Below are 17,418 nucleotides of genomic sequence, written 5' to 3' on the forward strand. Positions count from 1 at the left end.
ATGGGGTTGCACAGAGTCAGACACGACTGAAGCGACTTAGCAGCAGCAGCAGCATACTCATGTATTTTAGCCTGTGTCTGGCACATATTAGGAACTCAATAAACATTTGTTGCCTGAAGTGTTCCTAGCAAATACTCCTCCTCACCCCAGCCCTGCTGGCCTGGTACCAGAGAGCACTGGGGATTCCTAGCTGGTGTCTGTGGGAATCTCTGTGCTAACAAACGTGTGGGTTTTTCTTTTTTTTTTTCCTGTTGTTATTGACATTGCAAAGGGTCACTTTGGTGCCAACACTGAAACGACTACAATGAGCCCGTTTCAAAAAAATTGCCCCTGTCCTTCACAGGGCTATGGAAGAAACGAGGAGGCCAGATTCAAAAGTTGAGTCAGAACGAAGTCAGTTGCTGCCCATAGTGTAACAGTGACGATTAGCAAACCATAATGTGGAAATTTTTTTCAAAGCCAAGAATTGTTAAGCATTGTGCAGTCAGCACTTCTTAGAGTGATTTATGAAGTTGAACAACTTTTGATTTCCTTTTGAAAACCATCACTTGAGCTGTATTCATTCATCAGTTTGTTTGTTTGGACAGCACTTCTTTTTTAGGCTTTAGCACATGCCAGACCTGGTGCAAAGCATGGTAAGGGACATAAAGACGATGTGTGCCAGAAGCCCATGGCCAAGTAGAGAGTCTACCCAAGGACTGCAAGGCTGACCCTAAGAGGGCAGTGTTTGTGAATCCATTTGATTAAAGTCTGTCTTTTGCTGCTAGACAGTAAAGCCCCAGGAAGCCAGGGGATAGCATTTTGGTCTTGCTCCATACTGAATCCCCAGTGCTAAATGGTGCCTAGTTTGTAGTTGTTGTTGTTCAGTCGCTTAGTCGTGTCCGACTCTGCAATCCCATGGACTGCTGCACGCCAGGCTTCCCTGTCCTTCACTATCTCCCTGAGTTTGCTCAAACTCACGTCCATCGAGTCAGTGATGCCATCCAGCCATCTCATCCTCTGTTATCCCCTTCTCCTCCTGCCCCCAATCCCTCCCAGCATCAGAGTCTTTTCCAATGAGTCAACTCTTCGCATGAGGGGCCACTGAAGATGGGTGGGCATGGTGGAGAGGTCTGACACAATATGGTCCACTGGAGAAGGGAATCACAAACCACTTCAGTACTGTTGCCTTGAGAACCCCATGAACAGTATGAAAAGGCAAAATGATAGGATACTGAAAGAGGAACTACCCAGGTCAGTAGGTGCCCAATATGCTACCGGAGATCAGTGAAGAAATAACTCCAGAAATAATGAAGGGAAAGGATTACCCACTCCATTATTCTGGCCTGGAGAATTCCATGGACTGTGGAGTCCATGTGGTCACAAAGAGTTGGACACAACTGAGCTACTTTCACAACATATTCTTTGCAGCCAAAGATGGAGAAGCTCTATATAGTCAGCAAAAACAAGACCGGGAGCTGACTGTGGCTCAGATCATGAACCTCTTATTGCCAAATGCAGACTTAAATTGAAGAAAGTAGGGAAAACCACTAGACCATTCAGGTGTGACCTAAATCAAATCCCTTATGATTATACAGTGGAAGTGAGAAATAGATTCAAAGGATTAGATCTGATAGACAAGAGTGCCTGATGAACTATGGACAGAGGTTCTAACATTGTACAGGAGGCAGTGATCAAGACCATCCCCAAGAAAAATAAATACAAAAAGGCAAAATGGTTGTCTGAGGAGGCCTTACAAATAGCTGAAAAAAGAAGAGAAGTTAAAGGGAAAGGAGAAAAGAAAAGATATACCCATTTGAATGCAGAGTTCCAAAGAATAGCAAGGAGAGATAAGAAAGCCTTCCTCAGGGATCAATGCAAAGAAATAGAGGAAAATAATAGAATGGGAAAGACTAGAGATCTCTTCAAGAAAATTAGTGATATCAAGGGAATATTTCATTCAAGGATGGGCACAATAAAGGACAGAAATGGTGTAGACCTAACAGAAGCAGAAAATATTAAGAAGAGGTGGCAAGAATACAGAGAGGAACAATACAAAATAGATCTTCAAGACCCAGATAACCAGGGTGGTGTGATCACTCACCTAGAGACAGGCATCCTGGAATGCGAAGTCAAGTGGGCCTTAGCAAGCATCACTACGAACAAAGCTAGTAGAGGTGATGGAATTCCAGTTGAGCTATTTCAAATCCTAAAAGATGATGCTGTGAAAGTACTGCACTCAATATGCCAGCAAATTTGGAAAACTCAGCATCATCCGGTCCCATCAATCATGGCAAATAGATGGGGAAACAATGGAAACAGTGACAGACTTTATTTTGGGGGGGCTCCAAAATCACTGCAGATGGTGACTGCAGCCATGAAATTAAAAGACGCTTGTTCCTTGGAAGAAAAGGTATGACCAACCTAGACAGCATAGTGAAAAATCAGAGACATTACTTTGCCAACAAAGGTCCATCTAGTCAAAGCTATGGTTTTTCCAGTAGTCATGTGTGGATGTGAGAGTTGGACTATAAAGAAAGCTGAGCACTGAAGAATTGATGCTTTTGAACTGTGGTGTTGGAGAAAACTCTTGAGAGTTCCTTGGACTGCAAGGAGATCAAACCAGTCCATCATTAAGGAGATCAGTCCTGAGTATTCACTGGAAGGACTGATGCTGAAGCTGAAACTCTAATACTTTGGCCATCTGATGCGAAGAACTGACTCATTGGAAAAGACCCTGATGCTGGGAAAGACTGAATGCAGAAAGAGAAGGGGACGACAGAGGATGAGATGATTGGATGGCATCACCGACTCGATGGACATGAGTTTGAGCAAGCTCTGGGAGTTGGTGATGGACAGGGAGGCCTGGCATGCTGCAGTCCAAGGAGTCACAAAGAGTCGGACATGACTGAGCAACTGAACTGAAAAGAACTGAACTGAACTGAACACAGTGTTATGGGCTGCATTTTGCCCCTCCTCCCCATTCATATATTGGAGTCTTAACTCCTAGTACCTTAGAATGTGACTGAATTTGGAAGTAGAGTCTTTAAAGAGAGAAGTTCAAATGAGGTCATTTTAGGGCCCTAATCCATTATGACTAGTGTCCTTATAAGAAGAGGAGATAAGGTGCAGATAACACACACAGAGGGAATGTGAAGACACAGGAATAAGATAGCCATCTGAATCCAAGCAGAGAGGCCTTTGAAGAAACAACTCTACTGACACCATAATCTTGGATTCTGGCCTCTAGAATTGTGAGAAAAATAAATTTCTGCTGTTTAAACCAGCCAGCCTGTGGCACTTTGTCATGGCAGCTCCAAGCCAACTAATGTACATGGTAAATAATGGCAAAGTTTGGACTAGAAGCCAGGTCTGCTGAGTGTGTGTCTTCAGCCCTTTACATGACCACCTCCAGCTGGTCCATTTGGTACTCTTTCCACCACCCACTGCTGAGGAGAACGATGACAATGACAATGGCAGCTAACCCATATACAGTGCCTATTAGGTTCCATGCACTCCAAGTACTCTACGTACAATGGCTCATGTAATTCTCCCAACAGCCCTGTGAGGTAAGTACTATCATTTCCCCATTTTTATATTTTACAGATTAGGAAACTGAAACACAAAGAGATTGAGCAACTTGCCCAAGATCATATGACAACTCAGTGCTGGCACTGGGATTCAGGCCCAGATGGTCTGCTCTAGGAACATGCCCCCTACCACTGGGCTATTCTCCAGTGCTATGTCAACACGCTAAGCCAGAGGCATTTTCAAAGATGAGAAGTAAGGGTGGCATTTCAAGGCCTCACTGGGTTTGCTTTCCTTCAGCCACCAGCTACGGATATACCCATCCCAATCTGAAGAAGCTCAATAGAGGCATTAAAAAAAAAGGCGGGGGAGGGGACTTGAAAGTGAAACAACCAAACCACTTCTGCTGAAGCACTTTGTGGTAAGAGACATGGGTTAGAATCCTTTCTCCACCACTTACCAGCTGAGTGATTTGGGGTTTATGGAATCAGTCTGAAACACAGTTTCTCCTTCTGGAAACATAGTAAGCGATCAATAAACAGAGCTCTTGTTAAGCAAAATGACCATGCCCAAAGGCTCTCTCCTCTGTGAAACCTTGCCCAGTGTCTCATCCTGGGGTGTTCAAATTGATTGCTTGCTCCACTGGCTTTCAAGGGACGTTGCTTGCACTTCTATTTGCCACTTAATTTGTCCTACCTTATATCATAGAAGTTGATGACACACCTATCCATTCACCCATCCACTCATTAAATTGTACCAAGCATTTTCCATGTACCAATGCTGTGCCAGGCACCAGGAGTTCACAGGTGGATACAGTAAGGCCCCAGCCTCGAAGACCTTGGGCTTTTGGGGCAACTCAGGACTGCTGCTGCTGCTGCTAAGTCGCTTCAGTCGTGTCTGACTCTGTGCGACCCCATAGACAGCAGCCCACCAGGCTCCTCCGTCCATGGGATCTTCCAGGCAACAGTACTGGAGTGGAGTGCCATTGCCTTATCTGAACTCAGGACTGGATGTTCCCAATAGGTAGCAGCACTCTAATAATAACAGTCAAACTTTACAATTATACTGTATTATAGTATTTATCACAGGAAACCCCAGCACTTTGTTTCCTTTCTAGACATTTATTTTATGGTTTAGAACTATTATAGTAGAATAGAGGCGACATCATTCTTTCAATCTTTTTCCAGTTTAACTTTCCAAAGGTTTGGTTTGGCAACAGATACATTAAGGAACAATTGCAAAGACTGTATTAAGTGCTGGGCTAGAAGAAGCCCTAGTGTTTTCTGGAGGCTGAGGCAGGAGAACCCATTTCCCCAGTGGACTCCCAAGGGCAGAAGCTAAGTCTTCACCTAGCTTCATGTCTGTCCTTCAGGGTGGATAGAGGTTAGGTGTCAGCTACTTCAGTGCAGTTCACAAAAGGGCGTGGGGAGCGCAGATGGCAGCTCTTCCCAATCCACCTGAGCGATGGAACTCACATATTTTTTTCTTTTGCTGAGGATGCAGAGCCCCAGAGGTGAAAGAGACTTGCCCAAGATGACAGGAACAGAGTGGCAAATGTTTTAATAGTTACCATTTATTGGTTCCTTCTTATGTCAAACATTGGCTAGGGGGCTTTACATGCTTAATCTCGTTCAACCCTTCTGACAATTCTGTGAAATAAGTACCCTCGTTTTCTCCATTTCACAGATGTGAAAATTGAGGTAAAGTTAAGAGACGGTTTCACAAGGCCATCTAGGTATTAAACAGCCAAGTCCCGATTTGCACTCTGCAGATGGTGGCTGACGTTGGAATAACCGCCAGATCCTGGACGTACACTAGCGGCAGAATGAGGCATGGGGACAGGTGGACACCTACCTGGGCAAGCAGTGCGCAGCCTTGGCCAGCGGCTCTTAGCACTCGGCGTGGGCGGGGCGTGGGCGGGGCCTCCGACTCGCAGTTCTCCACTAGCCTCCCTGGCGGCGTGAGAGTCCCGCCCCCAGCCGAAAGGAGGCCATGGATTGGCTCTTTCGAGGCCGATTGACGGCGCAGCGCTCGAGCCAGGGACGCGGTGGAGGCGGAGTCACAGGAGGAAGTGGGAGTAGAGACGGCTCGAGGCGGGCTGGCCAGCGGGCCGCCGCCGCCACTTTGTCGAGTCGCTGCTGCCACTGGGGAGATGGAGGGGCCGGGACTGGGCTCGCAGGTGAGTGCGGATGGGCGCAAACGTCTCAGGGGCCCGGCGGGTGGCCGAGGCGATGAAGAGACGGAGAGTTTGGGTGTGAGGTAGCTCCCAGAGGGGCCTCAGGGAGCGGAGGGGCAGGATCCAGGGAGGGGGAAACCTGGAAACGCCGAGAATGATGCAGGGAATTCTCTCCGAGGCGACCGGGAAGAAAAGGCGAAGACATAGGGTGAGTGCCATACCGGCTCTCCCGCATTCGCCGTAGGGCTGGGACCGCTGTGGGGCCTGGGAGGGGAGGGAAGCCGTTCCTGGGAGAGGTGTCAGCTGACACACCTGAGTTGGACCAGCCCTTCGTGACCTTGGCCTGAAGTCTGTGAGGTTCTATTCATTTCTTTTCCGGCCGAGGCGCCTGGGAACCTGTCTTCGCCCCACCCAGCCCCGTACTAGCTCCCTGTTGCCATATCCTTGCTTATTCCTTGAAAGATCTGAGGCTGTTTGTTTAGGCCAGAGAAAGCGGGGTGGAGAGGGAGGTGCGTGATGGCTATCTGCAAAATCCCAAAGGACTCCGTGTGTGTGGCGGAGGTCGTGCTGGAAGCCAGATGTAGTTTCAGAAAACAGAAGGGGCCAATGGCGAGTGACAGGAGGTACATGTTAGCTCCAGGAGAACTAGATTTTTGTCCTTTTTGTTTATGGTCCTGACTGGCATATTATAGCTGTTTACTTAGTATTTGTTGAATATATGAAAAATACTCAGGTTCGGCCAGGGTCTAGTGAGTTCTTAGCATATATATGCCAAATGCTTTTGTGTGCGTTATTTAGTTACAGAATTGAAGCATCCTTAAGAAGGTAATAGAATCCCCATTTACAGATGAGAAAACTGAAGCTGTCTCCAGCTGGAGTGAGTTGGGTAGTAGATTTTTTCTGTCCCTAAGTGGGATTCAAGCAGTTTGAGATTGATTGGCTTAGCTGGCCTCTCTAAGAAACGTCTTTGCCATCTTGAGAATGTTCCTCATTTTTCCCTTTTCCCTCCATTCTTTCAGCAAGCTGATGTAAGATTAAGTGAGGAACAAAACAGGAGGGAAGTTGTCAAATGTTCTTGCATTTTGATAGAATAAAAAAGGTTTGCAAGCAGACCAGATATTACAAAACAGTGTAGAACCTTCACGTGGAAACTGTCTCCTTTGTTTGTTTTCTTCCCCCTTAGAGTTTCAAGGAAAAGTTAGTAGGAATAATTATCATATCTTAATTACTACCACTCATTTACAGAAGCCTTTAAGTGCTTAAACTTCATTACCTGGTGCTTCAGGAAAGATTGCCCTGCTTGAATTCCCTGCCACATGGAGGGAGAGCATAATTCAGAGGTTGGGATTAAATGGGACAAGGTAGAAATCATTGTTGTTGTTAATAATAATTGCTATTAACTTTTTCAATAATAACGTAAAGATCTTACCTATATACGATGCTCTGCAGCTTGCAAAATACTTCTGTATTCTTAACCCTCACTGTGACTCTGTGAGGTGGGGAGGGATTGTTGCTGCAGTTTTAAAGATTAGAATTGAGGCTCAAAAAGTTGAGAGTCATGGAATTTCCCTGGAGGTCCAGTGGTTAGGACTCAGTGCTTTCACTCCCATGGCTCAGGTTCATTCCCTGGTTGGGGAACTGAGGATCCTGTAAGCTTTGTGGTGAGGCCAAAAAAAAAAAAAGAGGAGTCATTTGTTAAAAGTCAAATAGCTGGTAAGTGACAGAGCCAAGACCTCATTCCTTCTACCAGGGGTTAAGCATTGTTACAGGTGCTGGAGATTAATTGGTGAACAAAACAGACAAGAACATTCCTGCTCTGGTTGAATTTGGTTCCTCTGATTCCAGATGAAAGGTTTTTACCAGATTTGCCTTTACTCTCTGGCCCCCAGTTTCCTCTCTGACCTCATTTTTTATTAATACTGCTTTCTTGCTCAATCAACCAAAGCCACACTGGCCCCAAGGCCTTTGTACTTACTATTTGCTTTATCTGGAAAACTCTTTTCTCATATATTCACATGGCTTACTCCCTCCACTTTTGTAAGGTCTGGACACAAATGTCATGGCAATGTTGGCAGGCCCTCCCCATCATAACCACTATCTGCAACATTCCCTAACCCCCTTCCTTCCTTTATGTTTCTTCTCAGCATTTAATGTCATTAACATACTCTGTAAATAATTTCCCAGTGAATAAACTTGGATACTTAACTCTGTTAATACAGAGTACTTGTTAATGCCATGAGAAATTTTAAAGGTTATCTGTCCAATCTCTCTTTCTGTCTTTGTTTTATTTGATAATCATCAGGATTTTGAGCCTCATGAGAGTTTAAATACAGTTTTCTAGATCTTGGTTTTCTCTTTAGTTAATTAACTTTAATGGTACTTATATACTATTTAGAAAAAATAATTGGATTCAAGATATCTCCATGTGAGAAATACCTGTTATATGTTAACTGTGTTCCAGTCATCTACTGCTGCTGCTAAGTCACTTCAGTCGTGTCCGACTCTGTGTGACCCCATAGACGGCAGCCCACCAGACTCCCCCGTCCCTGGGATTCTCCAGGCAAGAAAACTGGAGTGGGTTGCCATTTCCTTCTCCAGTGCGTGAAAATGAAGTCACTCAGTCATGTCCGACTCTTAGCGATCCCATGGACTGCAGCCTACCAGGCTCCTCCATCCTTGGGAGTTTCCAGGCAAAAGTACTGGAGTGGGTTGCCAGTGCTTTCTCCGAATCATCTACTACTGTGTAACAAATCATCCCTAATCATAGCAGTCGGGATTTTGGCCAGGGCAAAGCAGGGATGGTTTGTTTCTGTTCCATCATGTCCGGAGCCTCTGCTGGAAAGACTTGTCCCCTGGGATGACTCAGGCTGGTATCATTTGGTGGTACCCTCAGTCACATGTCATGATGATTTTGAGCAGGGACACCTGCACATGCCCTGGGCCTCTGGACAGCATGGCGGCTGGGCTCCAAGAGTGAACATTTCAAGAGACAGAAAGAGGAAGCTGCCGGTTTCTGAGGCCTGAGCCTGCCGAGTATCACTGACCGAGTGTCACTTCTGTGGTATTTTATTATTGAAGTAGTCAGAGAGCTCAGATTTGAGAGGGAGGGACATAGATTCTTTCCTTTTGATGGAGAAGTATCAAAGAACTTGGGGACTTTGTTATAATAATCACCACACATGTATTCATAGCTGTCTTATAGAATTTTGTAATATCTTGTTCTGCTTTTTCTGTTCCTTGTGGAGGAGAGTATTCAGCTAGCTACAAGTCTTTTTTTTTTTTGGTATCCCTGCCCCTCCTTTCGGAGAAGGCAATGGCAACCCACTCCGATACTCTTGCCCGGAAAATCCCATGGACGGAGGAGCCTGGTAGGTTGCAGTCCATGGGGTCGCACAGAGTCGGACATGACTGAGCAACTTCACTTTCACTTTTCACTTTCATGCACTGGAGAAGGAAATGGCAACCCACTCCAGTGTTCTTGCCTGGAGAATCCCAGGGATGGCAGAGCCTGGTGGGCTGCCATCTATGGGGCTGCACAGAGTCACACGACTGAAGCGACTTAGCAGTAGCAGCAGCCCCTCCTTTTCTTTTTCTTATTTTGGACTGTGTTTGTTGTGTTCAGGGCCATATCAAGGTATTTCTCCAACAGTGACTGACACATTGAGTAGGCATTCAAGAAACACCTGGTGAATGAATGAATAGATTGTAGCAAGAATTTTGTTTTATTCATCCTTTATCCCTAAGTACCTAATACCCTGATTGGTATATAGTAGGTGTTCTTTACATTTCCCTGAGTGAATGATTAATGAAAACTCATATGAGTTTGCTGGTGTCTATTGCTCAGTCTATTCTGTTACCTTAATATTGTAGGTAGCCATATTATCAGTTAGGCTTCCACTGCCACGAAGGGTGTTTGTTTATGCAGTGATGCCTTTACCAGTACACATGTCAATAATAACTACTGTAACAGCTCTTCTTAGAACCGTAAACATGGATTTGGAAGTAACTTTATAGCTACATTGATCTCCTCCTTTCATTTTACAAATGTAGAAACTGAAGCCCTAAATCAGGTAGATGATTAGCTACCATCATACAGCCAACCTGAAATCTGAGACCTGGACCTTGTTCTCAAGAAGATTTTTCCTTTCAACATGGTAAAAAGGAAACAACTAGAGAAAACTTAAAAAAACATTTTGTAAGCTAACCAGCAAGTAATTTCTAAGGAGGATGTGGGATCGCGACAAACTTTGCTTTAACCTTTGCATTGGGACTCCATGGTTGTTTTCTGTAAACATTTTATGTGACTGTCCCTGAAGTTAACCTCCTCCCAAAGCAGGTCATTTCCTTTCTCACCTGTAGCTCTTACCGCAGAATTTTGAGAGGGAGTGATATCTAGAGCAAAGAACATAACTTACAGCTGTGTCCTCTAAGCTTTTTTGATCAAAAAAAAAAAGAACTTGGGGACTTTTCACTTTCATGCATTGGAGAAGGAAATGGCAACCCACTCCAGTGTTCTTGCCTGGAGAATCCCAGGGACGGGGGAGCCTGGTGGGCTGCCATCTATGGGGTCGCACAGGGTCAGACACGACAGAAGTAACTTAGCAAGTTATTTTGTAAACAGACCATGAGGAGTGACCTGCTTGATATACAGATTGCATGAGTCTTCCAGGACTAAAAACTCATAAAGATTAAAGAAGACAAATTTATAAACTTTTGTGGCTTTCCCTCCCCCCTTTCTAAAAAATACAGAAGTTATTATAATAGTAGCTTCAACATTTTCTTCTGTTACTGAGTGCTTGGCCTTGAGTGTGCTTCCTCACTTTGGAGACCGTTGGCTCTGAAATAAAGCTTTGAGTTTATGTAATCATCTTTAGCTTTTACTCTGATTTGGATTTAGGCAAAAACGGCATGAACACAAGGTGCCTCCTGTTGTCTACTCTTGGTCACCAATTTTTGCCGTTGCATCATATACTGCTTCAGTTATCACTTGAAGTATCTCTTTGTCTCTGACTTAGCTTCCCCATTAGACTTAAGCTCCTAAAGGATATACACTGATGTCTTGTGTTCCTAGCATAATGCTTTGCATGTCATAAAAACACAGAAATTAATTGCTGAATAAACTTCATAATAAATAAATGCTCTTTATATTGAAATGTGTAATCCTCCTCAATTTTCTGCATGAAAAATGAAACTGATGTCCTTAAAGCCCTGAGGCATAATGAGAAGTAATACATTTTTATCTATATAATATACAACATTTATTTGTGATGAAAAATCTGTATATAAAGAAAGGCTTAATCTTCTTAATGTATAAATGGAAAAAAGATACATAATCCATTAGAAGAACAGACTATGAAAAGGCAACCCACAAAAGAGAAAATATGAGACAATAAATGATAAAAAGCATTTTTTTATGTGTTTTAGCCATCAGATTGGAAAGATTGTAAAAAGATTGATAATAATCAGTTATGGGGAGGTTTTTGGGGAAAAGAACACTTATACTTGCTGCTGGGAATGTGGATTAGGGAAGATAATTGGTCAGTATCTGTTTATGTTTAAAATACGTATATATTTTTTTGACCCAGCAGTCCTGTGTTGGTGAATCAATGTTAGAGAATGTATGCGATGTTAATTACAGGGTTGTTTAGAGAGTGAATGCTGAAATCAGCTTTCATGTCTAATGTCTAATTATGCTAGGTCTTTACAATGGAATAAGATTCAACTATTGTTTACTGATTCCAGGGCTGTACATGATATATTGTTAGGTGAGACAGGCAAGTTGATGAATAATTATATAATCAAATCCCATGTTTGAAGATGTTTTGTTAAATATAAGAAAATCATAAAAACCTGTGTATACTCTATGATGTTATATATATTAAAGTATATACAGATAGTGAGGAAAGATATATACCAAACTGTTAATAATAGTATCTCTACTGGTACAAGATTGGGAGGGAAAGAGTCCAGAATATCAGCTAAAGTCTTCATGTCTGTATTGCTGGAGCTTTAAAATTAGTGTGAATTACTTTATGATTTAAAAAAATTTAAGTTTTATATAAAAAGCAGACTGATTTCTCTGTCATCTACATCTGATGTTTATTGAGACTGTAGAAATTCTGAGTAGAGTTTAACTCTTTCCTTGGTCCTTTGTCTTCTCTCAGTTGGAGGTAGTTACATGCGATATGGTGAAGAGAATCCTGATGTCCTTTTGATGTTTTCATCTCACTATGTATGTGTTTATTTTTATCTGTGTGTGTGCATGTAAAATTAGAGTTTCATGCAGTGAGGTTGAATTTACCAGAGAAGTCAGAACTTGTGTATTCAAAAAAACATTTGTGATTCTAGCTCTGGCTAAGAAGGAGCAAAAAACACTCCACCCTGTCTGTCCCCTTGAATGGACTGGATAGAATAGAATGCTCTTTAAGGATTCTCGAAAGAAAATTGTAGCAGGCAGAGCAGGGGGAAAGACCGGAATTTGAAAAACCACTGAACCAGGAGCTAATTTACTGTTTTCCCATCTGAGTCCCCTCCTCTCCATCCCCCACCCTGGGACTTGAACCCTGGCAGTGAGCATCCCTGCAGACAGGAGTGCTCCTGGAGAAGCCCTCTAGTTCAGGTTCAAGGAACAGGAAAGCGGTCTCCTGGCAGCACAAGCACCTGAAAGCCTGAGGGAGGAGAACTTCCTCTCTGAGCAGAGGAGTTGCAGTCCCAAGGCAGTGGTTGTTAGAAGTGACAGCAGAAGCATGATCCATGAAAGAAAAAAAAAATTGCTACATTATATTTTATTAAATTGAAAATCTTTGCTGTATGAAAGAGACTTAAGAAATTGGAAGGTAAGCTACAGATGGGGAAAATATATTTACAAATCACATATCTGACAAAGGACTTACTTATGTCTAGCATGTGTAGTATGGAGAAGGCAATGGCACCCCACTCCAGTACTCTTGCCTGGAAAATCCCATGGATGGAGGAGCCTGGTAGGCTGCAGTCCATGGGGTCACACAGAATTGGACACGACTGAGCGACTACCTTTTCACTTTTCACTTTCATGCACTGGAGAAGGAAATGGCAACCCACTCTAGTGTTCTTGCCTGGAGAATCCCAGGGACGGGGGACCCTGGTGGGCTGCCGTCAATGGGGTCGCACAGAGTCAGACACGACTGAAGCGACTTAGCAGCAGCAGCAGCAGCAGCATGTGTAGTATAAGGAACTCTGAAAACTTAGCAGTGAGAAAATAACCCAATTAAAAAATGAGTAAAAAGACAGTTCACCCAAGAAGATACACAGATAGCAGATAGCATATGAAATGACACTCAGCCCCCATTAGCCATCAGGGATATGCATCTCTTACACTGACAAGAGAGAGTCAGTGCCAGAGGATGCAGAGCAAGTGGAACGCTCATAATTTGCTAATGGCAATGCAAAGTGGTCCAGCCACCCTGGAAAATGATTTGGCAACTCCTTATAAATTTAACATCTACTTACCAGATGGTCAAGCAAATTTCACTGTTAGAGAAGCAAAACATACGTTCACACAAAATGTATGTTTATAGCAGCTCCATTTATAATTGCCAGAAGCTGGAAACAACCCAGGTGGGTTGTTTAAATGGATAAACTGTGATACATTCATGTAATGGAATACTATATAGCAAGAAAGGAACTATTACTAACATACAGTAACTTGGATGTGTCTCAGCATTATGCTGAGTGCCAGAAGCCAGTCTTAGAAGATTATATTCTGCATTATTCCATTGTTTGACAGTCTGGGAAAGAAAAAAATAAGTAATGAAGAACATATCCGTGGTTGCCAGGAGCTGAGGTAGTTGAGTTAGAGATGTGGCTTAAAAGGAATATTCCAAGGGAGTCTTTTGAGGTGTTGAAACTGTTCTGGATCCTGATTTTGGTAGTGGTTACAAGACTCCACATGTGTTAAAATCCACAGAACTATACACCAAAAGGTCAATTTAACTGTAAGATAACTTAGAACAAAAGTACTGATCCCTTATGAGTAACCCTTTGAGGGATTATGAACTTCTTTCAGTAAACCTATCATTTCTTGAATCTTTTTTGGAACTCCTGGAGAATTGATGTGAGCACATTTCACGTATCTTCAATTTTCTATTCTTGATGTGTATTCATCCTTTCAGAGTTGTTTTTAAACAATGAGAAGTTGTTCAGAGACAGGTCTGGTGAATAAGGTGGATAAAGGTCTGGTAACAACTTTATGGTATCTTTACCATAGATGGGATTAGAAAATAACAAGCCGGTTTGGATTTCTAGGCATGATTTGCTAGATATTTGATGTGAACCTCTCCCTTAAATGCAACTAAACATGCTGGATACAGTAGAAAATCTTTTTAAGTATTTTATATTGTATGCTACTGCTGCTGCTGCTAAGTCACGTCAGTTGTGTCCGACTATGTGCGACCCCATAGACAGCAGCCCACCAGGCTCCTCCATCCCTGGGATTCTCCAGGCAAGAACACTGGAGTGGGCTGCCATTTCCTTCTCCAATGCATTTAAGTGGAAAGTGAAAGCCGCTCAGTCGTGTCCGACTCCTATTGTAAATTTTAAAAAAGATCCCTTTGGGTTTTCTGTGTATATGATCATATTGTCTGTATATAAAGGTGAATTTGCTTCTTTTCTAATCTCTATGCATTTTTTCTTTCCTTTACTCTTATTCTGTCCAGGACTTCATTGTTGATTACAAGTGGTGATAATGGGCATTCTTGTTTTGTCTCAGTCTTTACAGTTAAAGCATTCATTCTTTTACTGTTAAGTGTGTGGTAGCTATAGATTTTTTAAAAATAATTTATTTATTTTTGGCTGTTCTAGGTCTTTGTTGCTGTGTGGGCTTTTCTCTAGTTGCGGGGGGCAGGGAACGACTCTGTTGCAGTGCATGGGCTTCTCGTTACGGTGACTCCTCTTGTGTTTAGGCTTCGGTAGTTGGGGTGCATGGGCTCAGGAGTTGTGGTTCCTGGACTCTAGAGCACAGGTTCAATAGCTGTGGTGCATGGGCTTAGCTGCTGGCAGCATGTGGGATCTTCCCAGACCAGGGCTCATACCCGTGTCTCCTGCATTGACATGTGGATTCTTTACCATTGAGCTACCAGGGAAGCCCTGTAGATTTCTTATAAATGATCTTTATCAGGTTGAGGAAGTCCCCTTCTTTCCCTAGTGTCCAAAGAGTGTCATGCATGGGTGTTGAATTCTGTCAAATGCTTTTGTTCTGCTGAATTGAATATATTTATTTTGTGAAGACGATGGATTGTACTGATTCCTTTTGAAATGTTTAAGCTTGGTTGTAATGTATATTACCCTTTTTATATTTGAATCACTGAATACAATTTTGCTGACATTTCATTGGGATCTTTACATGTGTGTTCATGAAGGGTATTAAGTCTGTAGTTTTGTTACTGCGAATGTCTGTTGGTTTTATTTTGGGGATCATGCTGCTTCCTAAAATGAGCTAGGAAGCAATTCCTCTGTATTCTGAAGGAGTTGGTATCGTTTCTTCCCTGAATGTTTTCATAGTGTTTGCCGGTTAAAAGTTATGTGGGCCTGGAGTTGTTTTGCTTTTGTTTGATGGGAAGTTTTTGTTTGTTTAATATTTTTATTTATTTACTTGACCACACCAGGTCTTCACTGTGGGGTGTGAACTCCGGTGTGGGATGTGGGGTCTAGTTCCAGGGATCAGACCTGGGCCCCCTGCATTGGGAGCACAGTCTTAGCCACTGGACTATGAGGAAGTCCCTATTGGGAAGTTTTAAAATTATGAACTCAATTTCCTTAATAGATAGAGTGCTACTCATTTCTTTTTAATTCCATTTTGATAACTTGTGTGTTCCAAGAAAATGTTTTGCATTTCATCTAGGTCATTGAATTTAATGGCATAAACATGATCACAGAAGTCCCTTATTATCCTTTTAGTGTTTCCAGAATCTTGTAATAGTGTCCTCTTTTTTAAACCTGCTATATGTCATTGACATCTTTATTTTTGATCAGTCTGGAGGTTTATCAATTTTATTGATTTATTATTTCCAAAGAACCAGCTATTTAAAGAAAAACTTTACACTCTGTTTTTGTTTTTAGTAATTTTTATTTATTTTGGTTGCCCTGAGTCTTCATTGCTTTGGTGGGCTTCTGAATTTCAGCAGTCGGGCTACTCTTCGTTGCGATGCGTGGGCTTCTCATTGCAGTGGCTTCTCTTGTTGCGGAACACAGGCTCTAGGCATGGGGGCTTTAGTAGCTGTGGCTCGTGGGCTCAGTAGCTGTGTCACACGGGCCCAGCTGCCCTATGGCCCGTGTAATCTCGCGACCAGGGATGGAACCACGGGCAGATTCCCATCTGCTGCACCACCAGGGAAGGCCCAAGAACAGCTGTTGGTTTCAGTGGTTCTGCATTTGTTTTCTTTTTTATATTTCATGGATTTCCATATCTTTATTGTTTCATTCATTCTATTTTGGGTTTATTTTCCTTCTCTAGGTTCTTAAGGCAAAAGCTTAGGTCATTTATTTTAGTTCCTTCTTTTTTCCCATTTAGCCACTCAGTCGTGTCCAACTCTTTGCAACCCCGTGGACTACAGCATGCCAGGCCTCCCTGCCCATCACCAACTCCCGGAGTTTACTCAAACTCATGTTCATTGAGTTGGTGATGCCATCCAACCATCTCATCCTCTGTTGTCCCCTTCTCCTCCCGCCTTCAATCTTTCCCAGCATCAGGGTCTTTACCAATGAGTCAGTCCTTCATATCAGGTGGCTAAAGTATTGAAGTTTAAGCTTCAGCATCAGTCCTTCCAATGAATATTCAGGACTGATTTCCTTTAGGATGGACTGGTTTGATCTCCTTGCCATCCAAGGGACTCTCAAGAGTCTTTTTCTGATTATAAGCATTTAAAGCTAAAAATTCACTGTATTTACAACTGTGTTGTTTAGTTTCCAAATATTTGAGAATATTCTACATATCCTTTCGTTATTGATTTTTAATCTAATTCCAGCTATGGCCAGAGAACATACTCTGTATGAATTCAACCCATATAAGTTTGTTGAGACTTGTTTTATGGCCCAGAATATTATCTGTCTTGATGAATATTCCATGTGTACTTGGAACACATATCTATTTTGTTGTTGGGTGGGATTTTATGAAAATGTCAGTTAGATCCAGTTGGTGGATAGTGTTAAGTCTTCTTGGTGGTGCAGTGGTAAAGAATTTGCCTGCCAGTGCAGGAGACAGGGTAGACGCGAGTTTGATCCCTGGGTCGGGAAGATCCTCTGGAGAAGGAAATGGCAACCCACTCCAGTATTCTTACCTGGAGAATCCCGTGGACAGAGGAGCCTGGCGGGCTACAGTCCACGGGGTCACAAAGAGTCGGACACGACTGAGGAATTGAGCACGCACGCGTGCATCTGTTTCTGATTTCTCTGTTTTTCTAGTAGCTGAAAGAAGTATTAAAATACTCGACTATAATAATGAATCTTCCTGTTTTTCTTTTTTGCTTTATGAATTTTGAAGTTCCTTTTGGGTACATGTGTATTTAAGGATGTTGTATCTTGATAAATTGCCTTCTTTAATATTTTGAGATGTCTCTCCTTATCTCTGGTAATATTTCTTGTGTTGATGTCTACTTTGTCTTATATTAATATAACCATTGAATTCCTTATGCTTATTTTTTTTTTTCATGGCATATCTCTTTCTATCCTTTACCTTTAACCTATGTATATTTTTGTATTTA

General features: G+C 42.6%; 1 protein-coding gene across 6 annotated transcripts in view; it reads left to right on the forward strand.

Annotated features, from left to right (window-relative positions):
- Nucleotides 1-5,586: 5,586 nt before the first annotated feature.
- Nucleotides 5,587-17,418, forward strand: part of ZDHHC13 (zDHHC palmitoyltransferase 13) — a 51,134-nt gene continuing 39,302 nt past the window's right edge. For all 6 annotated transcript variants that reach the window (XM_086385166.1, XM_086385167.1, XM_086385168.1 and 3 more), the window contains exon 1: nucleotides 5,587-5,686. In XM_086385166.1, the coding sequence (XP_086241292.1) occupies nucleotides 5,660-5,686 (27 nt within the window). In that variant the 5' untranslated portion in view covers nucleotides 5,587-5,659. The remainder of the gene's footprint in view (nucleotides 5,687-17,418) is intronic.

This window comes from Bos grunniens, chromosome 29 (assembly GCF_055505025.1).
Source record: "Bos grunniens cultivar Pamir isolate PY7600 chromosome 29, Bosgru_T2T1.0, whole genome shotgun sequence".
Lineage (NCBI taxonomy): Eukaryota > Metazoa > Chordata > Mammalia > Artiodactyla > Bovidae > Bos > Bos grunniens.